General features: G+C 43.2%; 1 protein-coding gene across 4 annotated transcripts in view; it reads left to right on the forward strand.

Moving 5' to 3' along the window:
• The first annotated feature begins 2,856 nt into the window (after window positions 1–2,856).
• Window positions 2,857–19,467, forward strand: part of Prpsap2 (phosphoribosyl pyrophosphate synthetase associated protein 2) — a 34,190-nt gene continuing 17,579 nt past the window's right edge. Inside the window, exons 1-6 of one of the 4 annotated variants that reach the window (XM_021175810.3) lie at window positions 2,857–2,984; window positions 8,539–8,634; window positions 8,870–9,020; window positions 9,764–9,816; window positions 12,286–12,352; window positions 16,135–16,307. In XM_021175810.3, the coding sequence (XP_021031469.1) occupies window positions 8,902–9,020; window positions 9,764–9,816; window positions 12,286–12,352; window positions 16,135–16,307 (412 nt within the window). In that variant the 5' untranslated portion in view covers window positions 2,857–2,984; window positions 8,539–8,634; window positions 8,870–8,901. Of the gene's footprint in view, window positions 2,985–8,538; window positions 8,635–8,869; window positions 9,021–9,763; window positions 9,817–12,285; window positions 12,353–16,134; window positions 16,308–19,467 lie in introns of those variants that run through there. The other 3 variants (XM_085829942.1, XM_021175811.3, XM_085829943.1) reach the window with 3 other exon arrangements.

The following is a 19,467-nucleotide window of genomic DNA, read 5'->3' on the forward strand; positions in this document are numbered from 1 at the left end:
AATTCAAATCCCAGCAACCACATGGTGGTTTACAACCATCCTAACAAGATCTGACACCCTCTTCTTGTGTGTCTGAAGACAGCTAAATCTTTTTTTTTGTTTTGTTTTGTTTTTTGAGACAGAGTTTCTCTGTGTAGCCCTGGCTGTCCTGGAACTCACTTTGTAGACCAGGCTGGCCTTGAACTCAGAAATCAGCCTGCCTCTGCCTTCCAAGTGCTGGGATTAAAGGTGTGTGCCACCACACTCGGCTAGCCTGAGTCCTTGGAAGCATAGCATACCACCAGAAGTTTTTTGTGTGTTTCTCTCTATAACATCCTGACAATGCAGCTCAACTACACAATGTAAGGCAGACCCATACACACATGTTGTTAGCCAAGAATCCTTCCTCACCTGTCCTTTCACATGCTTGCTTTAGTGGAACAGCCTCTCTCATGTGTCTGCTTCAGCAGAACATGTCCTTCACGAGTCTGCCTTAGCCTTTCACATCCGTGTCCACTTTAATGAAAAGTTTCTTCACGTTTGCCCCAGCAAAACACCATCCAACGAACTTTCTGAAGAACCCTTACATTTCCACTCCACACATGTAAGGACAATTGAGACAAAAGAGGGGATGAAGTGGGAAAAGAACATGGCAGAGTGTATAGGGTCTGGAGGGAGGAGAGGGAAGAGGAGGATGTAAACTACATCAGAATCTCAATAGTTAAAATAATTCAAAATTAATGTCTAATTAAGGAATACATTTGAGTAAAACTTTTAAAAAGTGCTGTAGAAGAGACATGTCTCAGAAAAACTGTGAGGCAAAGCAAGAATATCAAACTCACTTGTGAAGTTATCACCTTTACCTAATTTAGAATTCAGAGTTTCAAACGCTTATGTTCTTTGCCTATAAAGTAACGTTAGTCAGTAGAGACCTGATGGCTACTCTATTCCTCTGCCTTGGGTACATGTACACACACAGACACACACAGACACACACACACACACACACAGACACACACACACACCCGAGCTTTCGTCTTAAGAAGAATAAGAGGTAGTTTATTCTGGAGCCATTTTGAGTGACCATGGCTCAGGAACACAGATTTGGGTTTCTCTAAATTCTGTGTTCCAATGTAGAAGTGAGTTCATGAATTTTTTAAAAATAGTTTTACAGAACAAAGTTATTAAATGAAGTTTAAAGTGCATTGTCCGGCCGGGCAGTGGTGGCACATGCCTTTAATCCCAGCACTTGGGAGGCAGAGGCAGGCAGATTTCTGAGTTCAAGGCCAGCCTGGTCTACAAAGTGAGTTTCAGGACAGCCAGGGCTATACAGAGAAACTCTGTCTCAAAACCCAGAAATAAATAAATAAAGCATTGTTGGGTGAGTCAGAGAGGTGGGTACACTAGAAAGGTAGGTACACTAAGTGGATGTATCAGAGAGGTGGGCCCAGCGAGATGGGGGAGGCTTCTCTTAGCTAACCACTCCTCCCACCAATCCAAAAGCTAAGATTGCCATCAGGTAAGTTAATAGATTCAAAAGGCTTATTTCTATTAGTCACAAGATGTTGGCTCCAACACAGAGGTGGGCAAGAAATGGCTGTTCTGGAGGGCCAAACTAACCCAAGGAAAGGTAAACTAGCCTCTGAACCTGCAACATCCCAATCTCCCCCACAGGACTGAAATTGTCATCAGTCAGCCAGATACGGCTTCTTTTCAGTTTTCACGCACACTTCCCATGAATTCTAGCTACCCACAAGCCCTCCTATGAATTCTAACCGTCCTCAGCCTTCTGATAATTAATTTAGCCATCTGTGCATCCTCCCATAAATGTCTACATGTCTCACTTGTGTACTGGAAGTGCAGTGGATGAGAGCCTTTAAGTATACACATGGAGCAAGGCACTGCAGGTGGTGCCTGTCTATTGCTTTGTCCCTGGCATCTGAGTACCCACTGCAATTAAATGGAGATAAGTCTTACCCCATTTCTGAAAGTTACTGTTAATATATATTAATATAAAATATAGATAAATACATAATAAATGCCTTGATACCTGGCATGCACTACATATTTGTCATGTTATAAATAGGGATCATCATATTTCAAGGTATAAAGAATTCAGCAATGATATATCAACAGCAACCAATTTGCTAGGAATGATGGCCACCCTTTTAATCCTGATACTCCGGAGGCAGAGACAGATGGATCTCTGTGAGTTCCAGGTCACCCAGAGCTACAATTTAAAAAAATAAAACAACTTTTAGAACTTCTAATTATTTGTATATGTTTATGTTTATGTGAGTGCAGGTGCCTGAGGAGGCCAGAGACATCAGGGAGACTTGGAGCTAGAGTTACAGGCAGTTGTGAACTGCCTGACATTGGTTCTGGGAACCAAACTCAGCTCCTCTGGAAAAGCAGTATATACTCTTAACCACTGAAAAGAAGGAAGGGACAACAAAGCGAATAATTATGAATGATAACGGCTATCGACTGTATGCTAAGAACCATGCCAAGAGGTTCGCATATTTCTCACTCACTCCTCCCAACCCCAGGAGATGGGGGTACTGCTGCCATCTCTTTTTCAGAAGAAGAACTCGGGCCAAAGAGGACTCAGTCTTGCAGGACAGTAAAGACTTGAACCCAGTCAGAACCTATGAATTTCAACCACACTTCCAACCACGCCCACTCTAATTCTCCCCCACTTTCCTCGAGTCTGACCACGCCCGCACAACATCCTCCCGCCCACTCTGGCGGCCACGCCCACAGCATCAAATGCTTTGCCTTCTCCTACCCCACCTTCTGCCCCGCCCCTCTCCCTCCGGACCACGCCCCTCGACGGCCTCGCCCACTCTAGTCAGTTGCCCTCAGGCCCCGCCCCTGGCCTCGCAGTCTCGAAAGACTTTCTCGCGCTTAGAGTCGCCATTTTGCTGTAAGACGCGGTGCGGAGCTCTGTGCTCTCTTCCTTCGGCAGCCGAGGCTGCGGCGGGCCGGGCTGGGGTCGGGACCAGGTAGGCGGGCGGGAGCCGCGGCGGGCGGACGGAGGGCCCCGCGAGCTTGCGCAGTGCCGGGCGGGAGCCATGCCCTTGTTGCTCCGGGGCGAGCCGGGGGCCCCGTGTTCGGCTCCACCGGCTTTAGTGGATGATTGGGCTCCAATCAGACGTAGGAGGAGCGGCATAAGATACTCTGCAGGAAAATCTCTTCCTCAATCTGTTACATTATTGATAAGGATTTATTTTTCTTATATTGATATTGGCAGAGTTTGGGTGTTTAGCTTTTGTGAGGGATACGAAAATACTGAACCGAGCTTTGAGGCCTGAGGAAGTGTGAGTTCTAATGTTTTATGGGTTTTTTTTTTCTTTTTTTTTTTTTTTCTTGCGGTTCTGGAGTCGAACGCAAGGTGAAGCAATGCAAGCGGCCTGCCATTGACCCATCTCATGCCCTAGTGCTTAACAATTTAAATGCACAAATAAAAATGGTGCGTGCCCCTGAGCCCCGCTATAGGAAACCTTTCTTGTCCTTTAACTGCTGTAGTTTGTATCATTATTATCCAATTTTTGCAGAGATATGCACATTATATTCATTAGCTACTCTGTGGTTTAACATAGAACCCGTGTTTCTGTTCTTAAATAATCTTGCAGTTTGTGGGGCTTAATGGCACACCCCTTAATCTCAGAGACAGGTGAAAGGATCTTGAGGTCTCATGGTCTGCAGAGCGAGTTCCTGGCAAACAGGGCTACAAAGTTGTTTGTTTGTTTGTTTGTTTTGTTTTTAAATTGTACTTACCATCATTGACAATATAGCTCTATACTTGGGATAAGCTCCAAGAATTGACAACACCAAAACATAGTTCTGTGTTCTTTCTTTGGCATTTAGTATGTATCTTTTTTTCTGAATAAGGTATGCTTGCAATAGACATTTCAAAATCTGGGTATTTGATTCTACTGCCTGTAGTTCATCAGGTTGCCAAGTCATGCTCTGTATGACTGAGAGTCGCAACCTGTTGTATGCAGGGAACTGTATTACATATCAGACTCCTACCCCACTCTGTCCTTTAGGGGCCACTGTTGTGAGGAAGAGGTTACCTTGTATGACTTTGTTAAAGTCTGGAAAGTAATGGCAAACCTGTTTTCCTATTAAAACTGCTTCCCCAGGTGTGGGGGCTGGAGAGCTGGCTGGTTAAGAGTACTAGTTGTTCAAGACTGAGTCAGTTCCAGCACCCCACCCACATGATAGCCTACAACCACCTCTAATGCTAGACCCACCGGATCTGACACCCTCTGCTGGTCTCCAAGAGTACCAGGCACATGTGGTGTGCAGAGAAAACACCCATATGAGCCGGGCGTGGTGGCGCACGCCTTTAATCCCAGCACTCGGGAGGCAGAGGCAGGCGGATTTCTGAGTTCGAGGCCAGCCTGGTCTACAAAGTGAGTTCCAGCACAGCCAGGGCTATACAGAGAAACCCTGTCTCAAAAAACCAAAAAAAAAAAAAAAAAGAAAACACCCATATGCATTAAATGAATAAAAGTTATTTCTCCAAATTTAAAATAGTTTTAGATTTATTTCCTGCTTCTCCCAAGTTATCACAAAAACAAAACAAAAAATCAAAACTCTCAGAACAGCATTAGTCATAAGAAAGCAAAATGCCAGTAACCACAGAATATGGAAGAGTAATGTGGTTTTATCTCTGCCCTGCAGTCTCTCAATTATTTTACTTTACTTTATTTTGGAGACTGAGGTTTCTCTGTGTAACAGCCCTGGCTATCTTGGAACTCTTTGTAGACCAGGCTGGTCTCAAATTCAGAGATTTGCCTACCTCAGCCTCCCATTCTCTGGGATTAAAGGTGTGTGCCACCATGCCAGACCTCAACTTTTATTTTGTCCTTTTATCTATTTATTCTTAATTAACTAATTATTTGTATATTTATTGGTTTCCCAAGACAGGGTTTCTCTATGTAAACCTGGCTGTCCTGGAATTTGCTCTGTAGAACTGGCTGGCCTCCAACTTAGAAATCCACCTGCCTCTGCCTCCCAAGTGGTAGGATTAAAGGTGCCAACACCACCTGCCTGTGCCTTTTATTGTGTTGGTGATTAAACCCATGCCTGCAGCACAAAGCACCTAATTTTCCACTAAAGTACACTTCTAATCCATCTCGGCAAGTCCGGCTTTTTTTTCCATGCTGGGGTTGGAACCCAGGCCCTGTGCATGATGGGCAAATGCTCTACCACTGAAGCAGATTTTCCAGGAGTAGGTTAAAGACAGTAACTCCTGGATCCTCTTTGCTAAGGAATGATTTTCTTTCTTTCTTTCTTTTTTTTTTTTTTAAGATTTATTATTATATATAAGTACACTGTAGCTGTCTTCAGACACACCAGAAGAGGGAGTCAGATCTCATTACAGATGGTTGTGGTTGTTGGGATTTGAACTCAGGACCTTCAGAAGAGTAGTCAGTGCTCTTAACCGCTGAGCCATCTCTCCAGCCCCAACAGATGATTTTCAATTCTGTTTTCGAACTGTTGTGCCTGAAGTGAGGCTATGTTCAGCACACACTGGTTGAGCCTCTGCTGCCTGGACCTTCCATTTTGGTGGAGAAGCTTTTCCAAGCCTCTATCTTCATTGTCTGGGAGGTTTGCAGGTCTAGGCTGTGGCTCAGGCCTGCTGTGGTGTAAGCCCACAGCGGTCTTCCTTTAGCCATCTTAGAGGGATTGGTTAGACAGTGGCTGCTTTAGAGAGGAAACAGCACAATGGTGCGGCTTCATCATCTCTAGTATGAATGTTAAAATACAGTGGTGGTAAATCCATCTAAAACAAGTGATCTTCAGTGTGAGGACCTCTTCACTCATGAAGTCTGACAGGTTGTCTCATTCAGAGAGATGAATATGATTTGTTCTTTCAGTCTTGAAAGTCTCTGGAAAAGATTTGTTTTTATCCCTGCATAAATAATTTTCATATTCTCGAGTAAGTTTAGGGTAACACGAAAGCAATTACAGCACATGACGGGAGAGTGGGAACAATCTCTGTACTCTCCACGTCACAGGGAAACTTTGTGCTAATGAGCACTGCCGACTAGTGATTCTTAGCCTGATAAATAGCTCATTGAAGTAGGAGGCTGGTCTTGGTAGCACATGCATACCTTTAATCTCAGTATTTGGGAGGCAGGTGGATATCTTTGAATCTGAAGCCAGCCTTGTCTCCATAATGAGCTCCAGGCTAGCCAGAGCTACATTGAGAGTCCCTGTCCCAAAAAAACCAAAACACTGTTGGAATTTCTAAGTGGGAGGGAAAGTGGAACTAGAAGCAGCTCTTAGAGGTGAACAGCCTGTGAGTTGGGCAGTCATAGTGATTGATCTGATGCCCTTTTTAGGTGCATGCCCTGCCCGCCCCTGCTGTTCAAGGGTGGGCATACATCAGGATTTGGCATGCCTCGTGCTAGGCAAGCCTTCCACCGTTAAGCTGCACTTCAACCCTTATGTCAGAGCTTACAAGCTGTTGCTCTGGGTGCAGTTTTGGAGACCAGGCAGACTGCTCTGTTCATTTGAGCCACAAAAGGAAAGGCTTCAAGAGATGTCCTGGAGGAGGACAGGGTAAAGCGAGGCGGGGTTGTTGTGTGTGTGAAGAGTAGAATGTTTCCTTTAAATCTTCAAGGAAAGAACCACAGGCTGCAAGGAGAGGAAGACTAGTTCTAAGGTAGAAATTGGGGTGATGGGCCTCAGATGAGGGCTCCAATCCTAGGGACTGGAATCCTGTAGACCTAGAAGAGAGAGGCCGAAGTATATATAAGAGCCCTTCCTACCCCTTAATACTTTATGCTGCCCGGGGTCCTCTCAGGGTCTCTTGTATTGTTATTTAGGAACTTCTTATTTGAAGTTTAGGGGCGTAAAGAAATGGCCACCCCAGGCATTTTACTGAATTTAGTAGATAACCAAGACTGTTATGAACTGCTGTGTGGTTGCCGCAAGCCTAAGCTGGGTCCTCTGCGAGAGCTGCAAGTGCTCCTAGCCCTCACGCCCTCACTCCAGCCCTGCTGATACAGTGGTTCTTGTTTTTTTTGTTTGTTTGTTTGTTTGTTTTTCGAGACAGGGTTTCTCTGTATAGCCCTGGCTGTCCTGGAACTCACTCTGTAGACCAGGCTGGCCTCGAACTCAGAAATCCGCCTGCCTCTGCCTCCCGAGTGCTGGGATTAAAGGCGTGCGCCACCACGCCCGGCTTGATACAGTGGTTCTTTTCCACTGCCCTATTTTATTAAACTAATCCGCATTCTCTGAAAGGCAGGATTGAAATATGTGTTACAGAAGGAACAGAGTAAGTTTTCAGGCTTTGTGGCTGTGCTCAGGACATCTAGAAATGATATTGAAATGGTCCAGGCTTTTGAAGGACTGGGCTTGACTGAGTAGTATCTGTGGACTTCTGGTCCACAGCCACTTTTCACAGTGTGCACCAGTGGACTCCTTACCAACATTAGTTGGTTGGCTGTGCAGACATTTGTGATAAAATAACTTCAGAGAAATTGCCCTGTAGCTTGTGTTGGAACCCTGGGCTTTCCATTTAGAACATCCCTTAAAGGCTGCTCTGCTACACATGTGCTCTCCTAGCCTGGTGATCCCACTGTATGTGTGCATGAAGCCTGTCTTAGATGATGATCCACTGACCACAACATAGCCACACTGTGGAAGTTGAGGCAGCACTATAATAGAATAGCTTGTCCCATAACTCAAGTTGTTTGAACAAGCCACTTACAGATAGTCACAGTGATACACTCTTTTGAGCTAGAAACATTGAATGTATTAAGAGTTCAGTGTGAATGTGTGGGCAAGGCCTGAAGCAGTATGTAAGGTGAAAGAACCCAATTGCCAGAGGAGGAGCCCTGGAAGCGTCAGGGTGGGGCTGGCAAATTCAGCCTTATTGGTCATGTTTCAGGTTTTACCTGGAGGATGTATTTGTTTGGGACATAACAAATATTTTAGTTTTCATAATAAAAAAGGAACACTAAAACAAAACAAAACACAGCCAAATGAGTCTCCCGAGAGCTAGCCAAGCTGAGTAAACACAGAGAAGACCGAAGGATGTGTGTTCTTGGAGAGGCGCATCTTCCACCCAATCTAGCACTCTCCCTGTGAAAGAGGCCAGGCCCTACTCTTGTCTGTCCGTTGAGGACCACTTCCTCCAAGGTTATTATCTAGTCAGCCATGTCCCATTTGAAGGGGGAAAATATGACAACTTGAAATTTTTATTTATGTTTTTGTTTTGTTTTTGAGACAGGGTCTCTATATAGTTCTGCTATCCTGGAACTCACTGTGTACATCAGGCTGGCCTTGAACTCATAGAGATCCTCCTGCCTCTGCCTCCTGAGTACTAGGATTAAAGGTGTGCCTTGACCAGGTGCTCTAAAGCACAGAGCCACTTCCAGCACTGACAAGATGCATTTTAGATGTGGCCCAGAGCAGCTGCAGGGTGGGGTGTGGGAGCAGGTGTCATAGAAGGATCTGGGTCATTTATTCTTTGTTTAAGGATCAGTTAGTCCATGTCCTTGCTAATGGCTCTGCCATTTTTCTGTGTTAATCCAGGAGGAATTTTGTTGTCAGAGAATAACAGGAGGTTGTCCATAATTGACTTTAAGCAGCAAACAGTAAAACACTGAGCTCTTCAGCTCCGCCTTTCTTGTAAGTTTATTATTTATTCCCAGTGAGTATGAAAAATAATGGAGTTGTGTGGTGCCATTTGCAATCTTAAAATCCAAGGGTTGTACTTGCCCATACTATATCTCCCTTAAGATCAGAGCCACCATTATGGTGGCAACTATGTTTCTTATGCTGATGCCATTCTTTGTTTAAAAACAAAATCTGCTTGAGTATATTTTATATATGTTGGTCCTTTATCTATACTCTTTTCTTCTAGGCTCTGAGAATTGGAAAGCCAAGAAGGTTTTGATGTTTTGTGTGGCGCCTCCTGAATTAGAAACCAAGATGAACATAACCAAAGGAGGCCTCGTGTTGTTTTCAGCAAATTCCAATTCATCATGTATGGAGCTTTCAAAGAAAATTGCTGAGTGAGTTCCAGTTTTACCATTCAAATCCATAGCCAATATGTGTGATAATTTTAAGTATGATAATCAGACTAGCAGTGATTATCAAGATCAATAACAAGTATAGCTAACTTGCATGTCATCTGAATATACTCAGTGCTACAATGTGTCAGTGACCACAACTCTCAGGAGTGTGGTAGGCACAGCTGTAGATAAATTACTGGAGTTTAACAAACAGGGATGTGTAGTATATGAGGATAGTTTAGTGTAATTTTAAGAAACTGATTAAACACATACTAAATCCCTGCAGTGCATAAAACCTTGATATGAATATTGTGAGTTAATGGTGAGCAGGCCAGCCAAAAGCTTTTTTTCTCATGCAAGCTAAGATAAGCAGCTAGGTGGTTTTTGGTGGTAACAGACGCAGGAAGGAGTCATGAGTACATAAGGAAGGGTAGAGTGGTTTGTCCGGCTTAGGAGCTCAGGCACCTTTAAACCAAGGCCTGTTACATGCAGTAGGGAATGTGGGCAGTAGAGCATGGAGTACTAGAAAGATGCCCGTGAAGCAGGAGAGACAGATTGCATAGGCCTTGGGTGGTTGTGGGGTGGAGGTCCAAAGTAGGCAACAAACAGGTATGATGTAATATTTACTTTATTTCATAATTAGAATGACTTTTATCTTTGTCAACTTATAAGTCATCTTTAATAGTAAAGATGTTGGGTCTATTCTGTTGCCTTCTCAGCTTTTCCCCCTTTCTCTTCTCTAGGCGGCTGGGGGTGGAGATGGGCAAAGTGCAGGTTTACCAGGAACCTAACAGAGGTGAGCTTCCTTGGAAATATGTATTGTGGATCTTCTTGCAGAATGTGGTGTAATGGGTCATCAAGTTGTCCTTGACTGTCAGACGGATTCAGAAAGCAGGCAGGCAGGCAGGCAGGCAGGCACGGTGGAGGAGTGTGGTTTTCAGTCCTTACTAATACCGAATAGAAGCATCCCTGGTGCAAGTCACATGGAGGTTTGCTGATGGTTCTTGGGTCTCATTCAGGAAGCACTGCATAAGTATAGCTAGCTCCTCAGCTTACTGTCGGTTGAGATCATTTTGCTGTAGGTAACATGAGTCCTGTGTGCCTACACTTTTAGTCTGTAGGTATGTGGGCATGCCCAGTACTACATACACACCCATGCTCGCATGTACTGCGTTATTGTACCCAGGACTTCATGCATGCCTCCCTACTGAGCTGTACCTCTAACCCTAGCTTGTTATTCTTTATTTCCTCTAAGGCCACAGGTTAATTCCTTAAAATATTGCTAGGAAATAGTTGTAAGAAAATGTTATTTAATCTTGGTATTTCTTTAGAGTGGTGAGTATTCTTAGTGAAACTTTTCTAGCAGGGGTAGTTGCAGCTTATATGGACGTGAGAATCTTACTCTTTATTCTTGGGCAGTAATAAATGGGATAATCTCTGTACTTGACATCTTTTGACACATAGTAGGTGCTCAGTAAACACTCATTCATTCTGACCTTTCACTATAGGAATTTGTCTAGTGGTTCAACCTTAAAAAACTTTCTCAGCCGGGCATGGTGGCGCACGCCTTTAATCCCAGCACTTGGGAGGCAGAGGCAGGCGGATTTCTGAGTTCGAGGCCAGCCTGGTCTACAGAGTGAGTTCCAGGACAGCCAGGGCTATACAGAGAAACCCTGTCTCAAAAAAAAAAAAAAAAAAAAACCAAAAAACAAAACCAAAAAAACCCTTTTTCTCCTAGTTTTCCTAAAATGGTTGCTACTGGGCAACGTGTGATTGAAATCTGGGGAGGTTCTTTTCAGGGAGACTGGATGAGGGAGAGCTGTGGGAAGAGTGGGGCTATGGGCAAGCTCCTTCACTCCCAGGCTCAAAAGTATGGATGGAAAATCATTGGTTTATTGCAGAGGAACTAACTTCTACATTCCTTACTGTTTGTAGATACTGAAATCCTGGGTCAGAGATAGATACAAGGCCCCATGAGTATCAGTACCAGGATTTAAATCCAGACCTCTTGTCTCTAAAACTCATATGTAACATCACATCCCATTCCTTTGTAAGCACACTATTTTTTTTTTCTAACGACTTTGTTTGTTTAGAATCAATGCCTTACTACATAGCCCAAGCTGGCCTTGAACTCAGCTTTAACGGCTGTAAGCCATGAAGTGGTTGCTTGGGTTTGAACTCTGGACCTTTAGAAGTGCAGTTGGTGTTCTTAACCACTGAGCCATTGTTCTAGCACTGGCCTTGAACTCAGAATGTAGCCCATGTTAGCCTTAAACTTGAAATCCTCTTGCCTTAGCCATCACCACAGAGCACAGAGCCCACTAAAGCATTCTGCCACTGAGCTACATCTCTGGCTTGCAAACGTTTTTAATGAAAACTTTCAAACATATGAACTAATTGAAAGAATAGTGCCATGACGGCTGTATTGGTATCTACTATATAGGTTTGGTGGTTTTTTTATCTAAATGTTGCATTTGAAAGTGAGGTGTAGACATCCATACACAATCCCTAGATACCTGGTCACATCTCTGACATTAAGTTCTTGCACATAAATAGAATACTTTATTCACATTTCAAGAAATTAGCTGTATTTATGACTTTTGAAGGCTTTTTGCTGTTTTGCTAGTTTTATATGATTCCTAGCCTCAAGTGATTGGTTTTTTGTTTTTTTTTGTTTTTTTTTGAATTTTTAAAAAAAATTTTTTGATTTGCTTTTGTTTGCTGTTTTATGGATCAGAGTTTTACTTTGTAGCCCAGGCTAGCTTCTACTATTCTATCCTCCTGTCTCAGCTTCTTGGGTATTAAAATTCTAGACGAGCACCACAATGGCCAGAAGGTGACATGGTTTCTCTTGTGATGTAGAACCATACCCACCCCTGCCATTTTCCTCTCTGTTGATGTTGCAGACCTACCCCGTGGAGTGTTCCATCCTGGATTTGTCCCTTGTTGCTAATTACAAATGTTTAAGTGCAGGGATAGTCACCAGTCTTCTTTTATCCAACAACACACTCTATTTATGCCTCTGTTCTTAGTTGATGCTGGTTGCATGACTGAATACTCTGTGACATAGCAGACACTACTTAACTGTGAGGGGAGAAGCCTAAATTTGATTCTAAAGTATGATTAATGGCGACAGGCTTCATGTCAGTGCGTTCTGCTGTTTGGCAGGCGTCCTGGTTTCTCTATTCTATAAGTTTGGAAATTGATGCAGACTTGGTGCATGTTTTAACATTTTGAACTATATCTTCCCTTCTTTTCCCTTTAGAAACAAGAGTTCAAATCCAGGAGTCTGTGAGAGGAAAAGATGTATTTATCATCCAAACCATCTCAAAGTAAGTGCTTTCTCACTGCCTCTTGAGTGTGCCTATTAGAGTCTGAAGACTAGGCCACGCAGGAGAAGATAGTTTTAAGATTGGTGGGCTTTTTATTTGAGAAATGAGGACAACTGAACCCCACCATTCTCATGGGTGGGTGAGATGGTGGACTCTAGATCCTGTGGAATCTTAGCCAGAGAGCAGCACTGTGAATTCATGGACAGTAGGAGAGCCAGTGCTCTTCACCACTGAGCTGTCTCTGCAGCCCCTTTGCTAGCTTTTCTAGTGAAACTGCTGACTCTTTGTTCCTCTCTCCCTTTAGCCGTACTTTGTTTTGTTTTTAAAGAGATAAACTCTGCTGTGCTTTTAGTCCATCCCTAGATTCCTAGTGTCAAGAGACATCTCTGCCTCAGCCTTCCTAGGCAGATATCACTGTGCCTGCCCTTTTCTAGTTTAGTTTGGGTGTTTATTGTTGGTTGTTTTGTTAGGACCTTGTGTATCTCTGGCTTCAAACTTGCTGTGGTGCCAATAATAACAAATTGCTGTTCTCCTGTCTCCACTTGAGTTCTGAGACTACAGGCGTGTGCCCCTATGCTCAGTGCTGAGGATTTAACCCAGGGCTTTGTGCGTGCTACCAAAGCACTCTACCAGCTGAACTGCATCTACTGCATCTCCTCTTCTGTATTGTTTTGTTTTGTTTTCTTAGATGTATTTGTTTTTATTCTATGTGTATGAGCATTTTGCATACATGTATATAAATGTACTGCATGCATTTCTGGTACCTATGGAGACCAAATGAGGGTATTAAGTCCTTTGGAACTGGAATTAGGGACAGTTCTTGGCCATCTCTCTCTCTCTTTTTTTTAAAGGTTTATTAATTTAGTTTTACCTTTATGAATATTTTCCCTGTATGTATGTACATGTACCACATGTGTGCACACTTACAGAGGCCAGACGAGAATGTTAGGTCCCCTAGAACCGGAGTAACAGATAGCTGTGCAGTGTCACATGGGTGCTAGGAACTGAACCCAGATCTCCTGCAAGAGTAACAAGTCGTCCTAACCTGAGCCAACTCTCCAGCTCCCTCTCCTGTCTTGATGAGGGAAGTGGCAGACAGTGCACGCTCTTAGTGATAGACTCTATTAAGTTTTCCTAGCCATCAAGAATCTTGTTGGCGATTAGTTTCTGTGGCAGAACTGTTGTCAGCTGAGCCTGTCTTTTGGCTCCACATAGGACACTGAGCTCTGTCTTAACCAGGTTGCAGAAAGTGTGCATGCATATCAGGATCTTCTTTCTGAGATGCGGAGAACTAGACTGAGGATGTAATGGTGTCACATTCAGCTGCTGCCTCATTGTATTAGTTGATTGACTTGGTGATGAATTAATAGCAGTAGTAAGTATCAGACCCAGATCCTATTGGTGGCCAAGCATTGTACCACTGAGCAGTACTGCTCCTCCTTACTTTATTTTAGTCATGACTAGTTTAAGCTAGTGAAACCTAAGACAGATTTTAAATGAAGACAATTTCTGCCCATTAACTGACATTTTCTTGTCATCCATTTGCTCTTGAGTTAGTGGTAGTAAGCTTGTTTGTATTCCTGGTTTGTTAGCCTCAGGATGACTTTCTACTCATTGCAGGTTCCCCTGCTTATCCTTCCTCACAGAATGCTTTTCTGAAGTTACTTTAATTAATCTGGGATCAGGCTAGTTCATAGAACCTTCTCATCCAAATGTTGGCATTCAATTATTAACAATATTTGTTGAATATTTTCAATAACTGGGGTCTTGTTACATGTGTGAGATGCTTTCATGCTTGGAACAGTTGATGATCTGGTAAGGGACTATATATAGAGAACATGATAAACCAGAAAAGGTGATACATGCCTGCAATCCCAGCACTCAGAAGCTGAGGCAAGAGGATTATTAGTTCCAAATTAGTATCATCTACAAGGTATATTAGCTCTGTAGCCTTCTGGTTGTGTGCATCTGTGGCCCAACACATTTATAGACATCAGTATCATGTCACAGTGCCAAAAGGTTGGCACTCCCAGCATAGTGAGACCTTCTTCAGAGAAAACAAAACAAAAACCCAGAGAGTTTGATAGATACCAGGTACACCGAAAAGTAATCAGTGCTGTGTGACATATAACACAAAATGAGGAGTGCTAGGGCTGTAAATCACTGGTAGAAGAGTTGGTTGTCTTGCATTCAAGAGCCTCTAAACTCAGTCCTCAACATAGTCAAAAGTTGTCGGGCAGTGGTGGCGCACACCTTTAACCCCAGCACTTGGGAGGCAGAGGCAGGCGGATTTCTGAGTTTGAGGCCAGCCTGGTCTACAGAGTGAGTTCCAGGACAGCCAGGGCTACACAGAGAAACCCTGTCTCGGAAAAAAACCAAAACAACAAACAAACAAAATTGATGGGAGAGAGTTGGGGTTATGGTAGTAAGAGGGCAGAGGGCAGACAAGGTAGGCCTCAGTGAAGAGAGCAGTGAGTGTCTAGGAAGGCTTGTGGAGCAGATGTCAAGGTCAAGAGTGTGAAAGCAGATCATAGAGGGACCTGGGAGGCACTGAGTGGTACAGCCCTGAGTGCTGGTTCCTGCTGTGGGTGAGAATAGGAACCAGTTCAGGCCCTTGGGCCTTTGCACTGACTTCCACTTTAAAGAACAAGCTGCTCTGTTTGGAGTATAAACTGAGGGCACTGGTGGGAGGCCCAGTGGAGGGGGTGGTAATAGAGATTCAAAGGCCTGTGAAGAGAGATGTCGAGCCACCTCTGAGCTCATGCAGAGTAGCCTGAGGAACAGTGTGGCCAGCAAAGTAGTGGTCACAAGTTTTCTGATGGTGTAGGCATTTGCAAGGAAGAACGGTTCCTTTAGTTAGATTTTAACATTCAAATGGAAGCGCCTAGCAACAGCTAGTTAGATTACTTTCTGAAGGGAATCTTGGGCTAGTGATAGGACTGTAAGAGTGGCCAGCATTTACAGAGCCTGAGAGGTGAAGGGTGACCGGAGGAGACGACAATTGAATGGTTCTTTGGCAGGTAGTGAACCAAGAAAGGAATCAAAGGAAGCAGAAGGAGGCAGAAGGACACTGCGCACCTAATGTAAGCACAGCTGAGAAGCAGAAAGGCAAAGGAAAGACTATTTGTAACCAATCCATTGTTGGAGGCTGTTGATGAAAGTTGGGGAGCTGTTTTGGAGACCAAAGCTTCTTTGAAGTGTACATAGGAGAAAAAAGGAGAGTGGGACTATATATCTCTCTCCTGAGGTGTCCTACAAAGACACGCAAAGAACTGGGGTGACGCGGTTCACAAGTTGTTAAGGATGAGAGGCAGGAGATTGAGGAATGATGATGACGCTGGTCCTCCACAGAGCATGGTGAGGGGATGGCGACTAGAGTGTGACTTTAGAGGATTGCGAAGAGTTCCCCTCTGCTGCCCAGTGGCTGAGTGCATGTGGTGCGGAAAGCTGTCTTATGATCCTCTCTTTAGTGAGAAAGCAGAAGTCATCTGGTCAGGAGCTGAAGGCAGTTTAGAAGAAGAAGAATTGGTCTTTTTTTTTTTTTTGGTTTTTCGAGACAGGGTTTCTCTGTATATCTCTGGCTGTCCTGGAACTCACTTTGTAGACCAGGGTGGCCTCGAACTCAGAAATCCACCTGCCTCTGCCTCTGCCTCCCAAGTGCTGGGATTAAAGGTGTGCGCCACCACGCCTGGCTGATATTTGTCTTTTTTATGTCTAATGCTTTAAGTGTATCATAGTCATAAGTAACATACTAAGTGTCTGCCATTGTCCACGGGTTTCAGGGACGTGAACACCACCATCATGGAGCTCCTGATCATGGTATATGCATGTAAGACCTCATGTGCCAAGAGCATCATCGGAGTGATCCCCTACTTTCCTTATAGCAAGCAATGCAAAATGAGAAAAAGGGGCTCCATTGTCTCAAAATTGCTGGCTTCTATGATGTGCAAAGCTGGTAAGAATGGCAGATTGTTTGTTTGTTTGTTTGTTTGTTTGTTTGTTTGTTTGTTTGTGACAGGGTCTGTCTATGTAGTCCTGGCTGTCTAACTCACTACATAAACCAGGCTGGCCTCAAACATACAGAGATTTGCCTCTTTCTGCCTCCCAAGGAGGAGACTAAAGTTTTGCACCACCATGGCAGATTTGTTTCTGACCTTAGAAATTTCAAAGCATTATCTTGACTAGAGTTCTAGAGAAAGTACAAGTAGTGAAACAGTTTATACAGTGGAAAGATGTGCTGGTCACTCAGCAGCTAGCTGTGTGAGACCCTGGTGTGCCAGCCCCACAGTATCGCAGTGGTATGTTTCACACACCACTAAGTGGCAGATACAGCACCAGTACACTGTCCTAGGGGAAGAGAAGGACATCACAAGATTTGGTGACATTATTCCTGGTGACATGAGGTTTGTTTTGCCAATTATTTCTTTCTGGAACTTGTCATTAAGTGGTTTTGGATCATGGGTATCTGAAATTATGAGAAGTATACCACAGGTAAGCTGGAGTCTAGTTTAATTAGAAAACTGTAATTTGCTAATTATTGGAATTCTAATTATTCGAATTGGAATTCTGCTTCCAATTCACTAAGATACAAATAATAACAACTTTTGTTATGTTTCTTCCTGAATTACTTGTTAACATTCATGTTGAGATGTCATATTTTTTCAGTAATATTCAAGTTTCAAGAGGAGAAAAATAATTTTCAATCTTTTAGACTTTAATACAGGAACCATTTTCATTTTACAAATAGTTGTATTTTTATAAACCACATGTTATTTTCTGTTAAACATTTTCAGGTAACAGCCTAAGTATTGTAAAAACCATTTTTATGTTTTTTTTTTTAAATAGAGTATTTCAAATAAAGAACAAATAATTTATTTATTTATATTTACTATATGTAAGTAGCTGTCTTCCAACACTCCAGAAAAGGGCGCCAAATCTTGTTACGGATGGTTGTGAGCCACCATGTGGTTGCTGGGATTTGAACTCAGGACCTTCGGAAGAACAGTTGGTGCTCTTAACCACTGAGCCATCTCACCAGCCCCATTTTTATGTTTTTTAATTTGTGTATAGGTTATTATGTGTGTGGGTCAAGGGGCAACTTTGGGCACTGTTCTCAGGTGACAGCCACCTTTTTTCGAGACAGGATCTCTCATTGGCCTGGAGCTCTCCGTGTAGGCAAGGCAGCTTTACTACTTTTTCCTGTTTCTCAGTACCTCTTTTTCCTTTTCCCTGGTACCATTTCTAGTCTCACAACCCATACTTACATATTAATATATGCAAGTATTAAAGGGTAGGATCCACATATGAAAGAAGACATGCATATTTGTCTTTCTGAGCCTACATTATTGTTCAATATAATTTTAAGATTAATTTTTTTACAAATGTAATTTTTCTTTATAGCTGGATAAAATTCCATTGTGTACATGTGCTACAATTTCATTATCTATTCATCTGTTGACGGACATCAGGTTGATTCCGTTTTCTTGTGTTTGTGAGTACAGCAGCAGTATATGTGGATATGCAAGTGTTTGTGTGGCAGAGCGTAGAGACCTCTTCATGTCTGCCAAGCAGTGGTTCAACTGGGATAGGTGGTAGTTCTTTTTCTTTTAATGTATATCTCTATTTTGACTGAATTATTTCTGTGTACCACATGTTTGCAGTACCCTCAGGCCAGAAGAGGGCATTAGATCCTCTGGAGCTAGAGTTCCAGCTGTCAGTTGCCCGATGGGTGCTGGAACTGAACCCAAGTCCTGTGGAGGAGCAACTATTGCCTTTAACCCCTAAGTCCCTTCAGCCCCTGGTAGCTCTCTCTTTTTAATTTTGTGAGAAGCCTGCACATTGATTTTCATGGTGACTACATAAGTTTATACCTCACTAGCAATAGTGTTTCTCTTTAGCCGTGTCTTTGACAGCAATTATTGTTATTTGCTTTCTTGGTGGTTGCTGTTCTAACTAGGGGGAGGTGAAATCTCGAAGGCTGGCAGTCTTCTGTTTGTTTGCTTTTTCTAAGACAGGGTCTTACTAAGTGACCATGTCAGCCTTAAACAGCAATTGAAAAGTTTAAAGGAATGCATCTCACCACATTCAGCTCAAAGTAGTTTTAATGTTTCCCTGATGGCTCAAGATGTCAAACACATGGGTATAGTTGTTGGTCATTTGTATGACTTCTTTTGAGAACTGTCTGTTCAGTCTGTTCACCTATGGAATGGTTGGCAATTTGAGGGTTTGTTTTTTGGGGGGGTTGTTTTGTTTTTTTTTTTCATTTTTCTGCTGTTTAATTTGTGCATTTCTTTATATTCTAAATAACACCTTCCCTATCTAACATGTAGCTAGCAAAGGTTTTCTCCTGTTCTGTAGGCTGGATGTTCATTCCGCAGCCTAAGAATTTTATATGTGTTTGTACATACTTTAACAGATGTCTGTGTTGTGTGTGCTTGTATGTGAGTGTACATGATTAAGGGAGATATACATCACAGAAGTTTGTGCAGACAAAGGACTAAAACTTCCCCAGGTCACCACTTCTTACAGATACTCACTATAGAATACATTTCCAAAGTAGCTTTACAAAGAAGGCAGAAACAAAACACAGCTTTAAAAAATATAAACCCTATCAACTTCAGTCCTGAGGAACCATAGTAGTTATTTATGTTATTGATGTGACAGAACACCTGACAAACACACCTGGAGGGAGAGAACGTTTATTCTGACTCCCAGTATAATCCATCACGTAGAAGCTAAGGTAGCGGGGCCTTCCATACTGCACTTGCAGTCAGGAAGGGAGGAAGGACAGATACTGGGCTCAGCTAGCTTCCTCCTTATTCACTCAGACATCAGCCCAGGTGTGATGTCACCCAATGAATCTTTTTTTGGGTTTTTTTTTTTGTTTGTTTGTTTTTTGAGACAGGGTTTCTCTGTGTAGCTCTGGCTGTCCTGGAACTCATTTTGTAGACCAGGCTGGCCTTGAACTCAGAAATCCACCTGCTTCTGCCTCCCGAGTGCTGGGATCAAAGGTGTGCGCCACCACACCCGGCCCAATGAACCTTCTTGCTTCAGTGTAATCTCAGTAACCCTCATAGTCATGCAGACACTGGTCACTCACATGTGTCTCCCAGACT

The sequence above is a fragment of the Mus caroli genome, unplaced genomic scaffold (genome assembly GCF_978045245.1).
Source record: "Mus caroli unplaced genomic scaffold, Mus_caroli_1 scaffold_13, whole genome shotgun sequence".
NCBI classification, from domain to species: domain Eukaryota; kingdom Metazoa; phylum Chordata; class Mammalia; order Rodentia; family Muridae; genus Mus; species Mus caroli.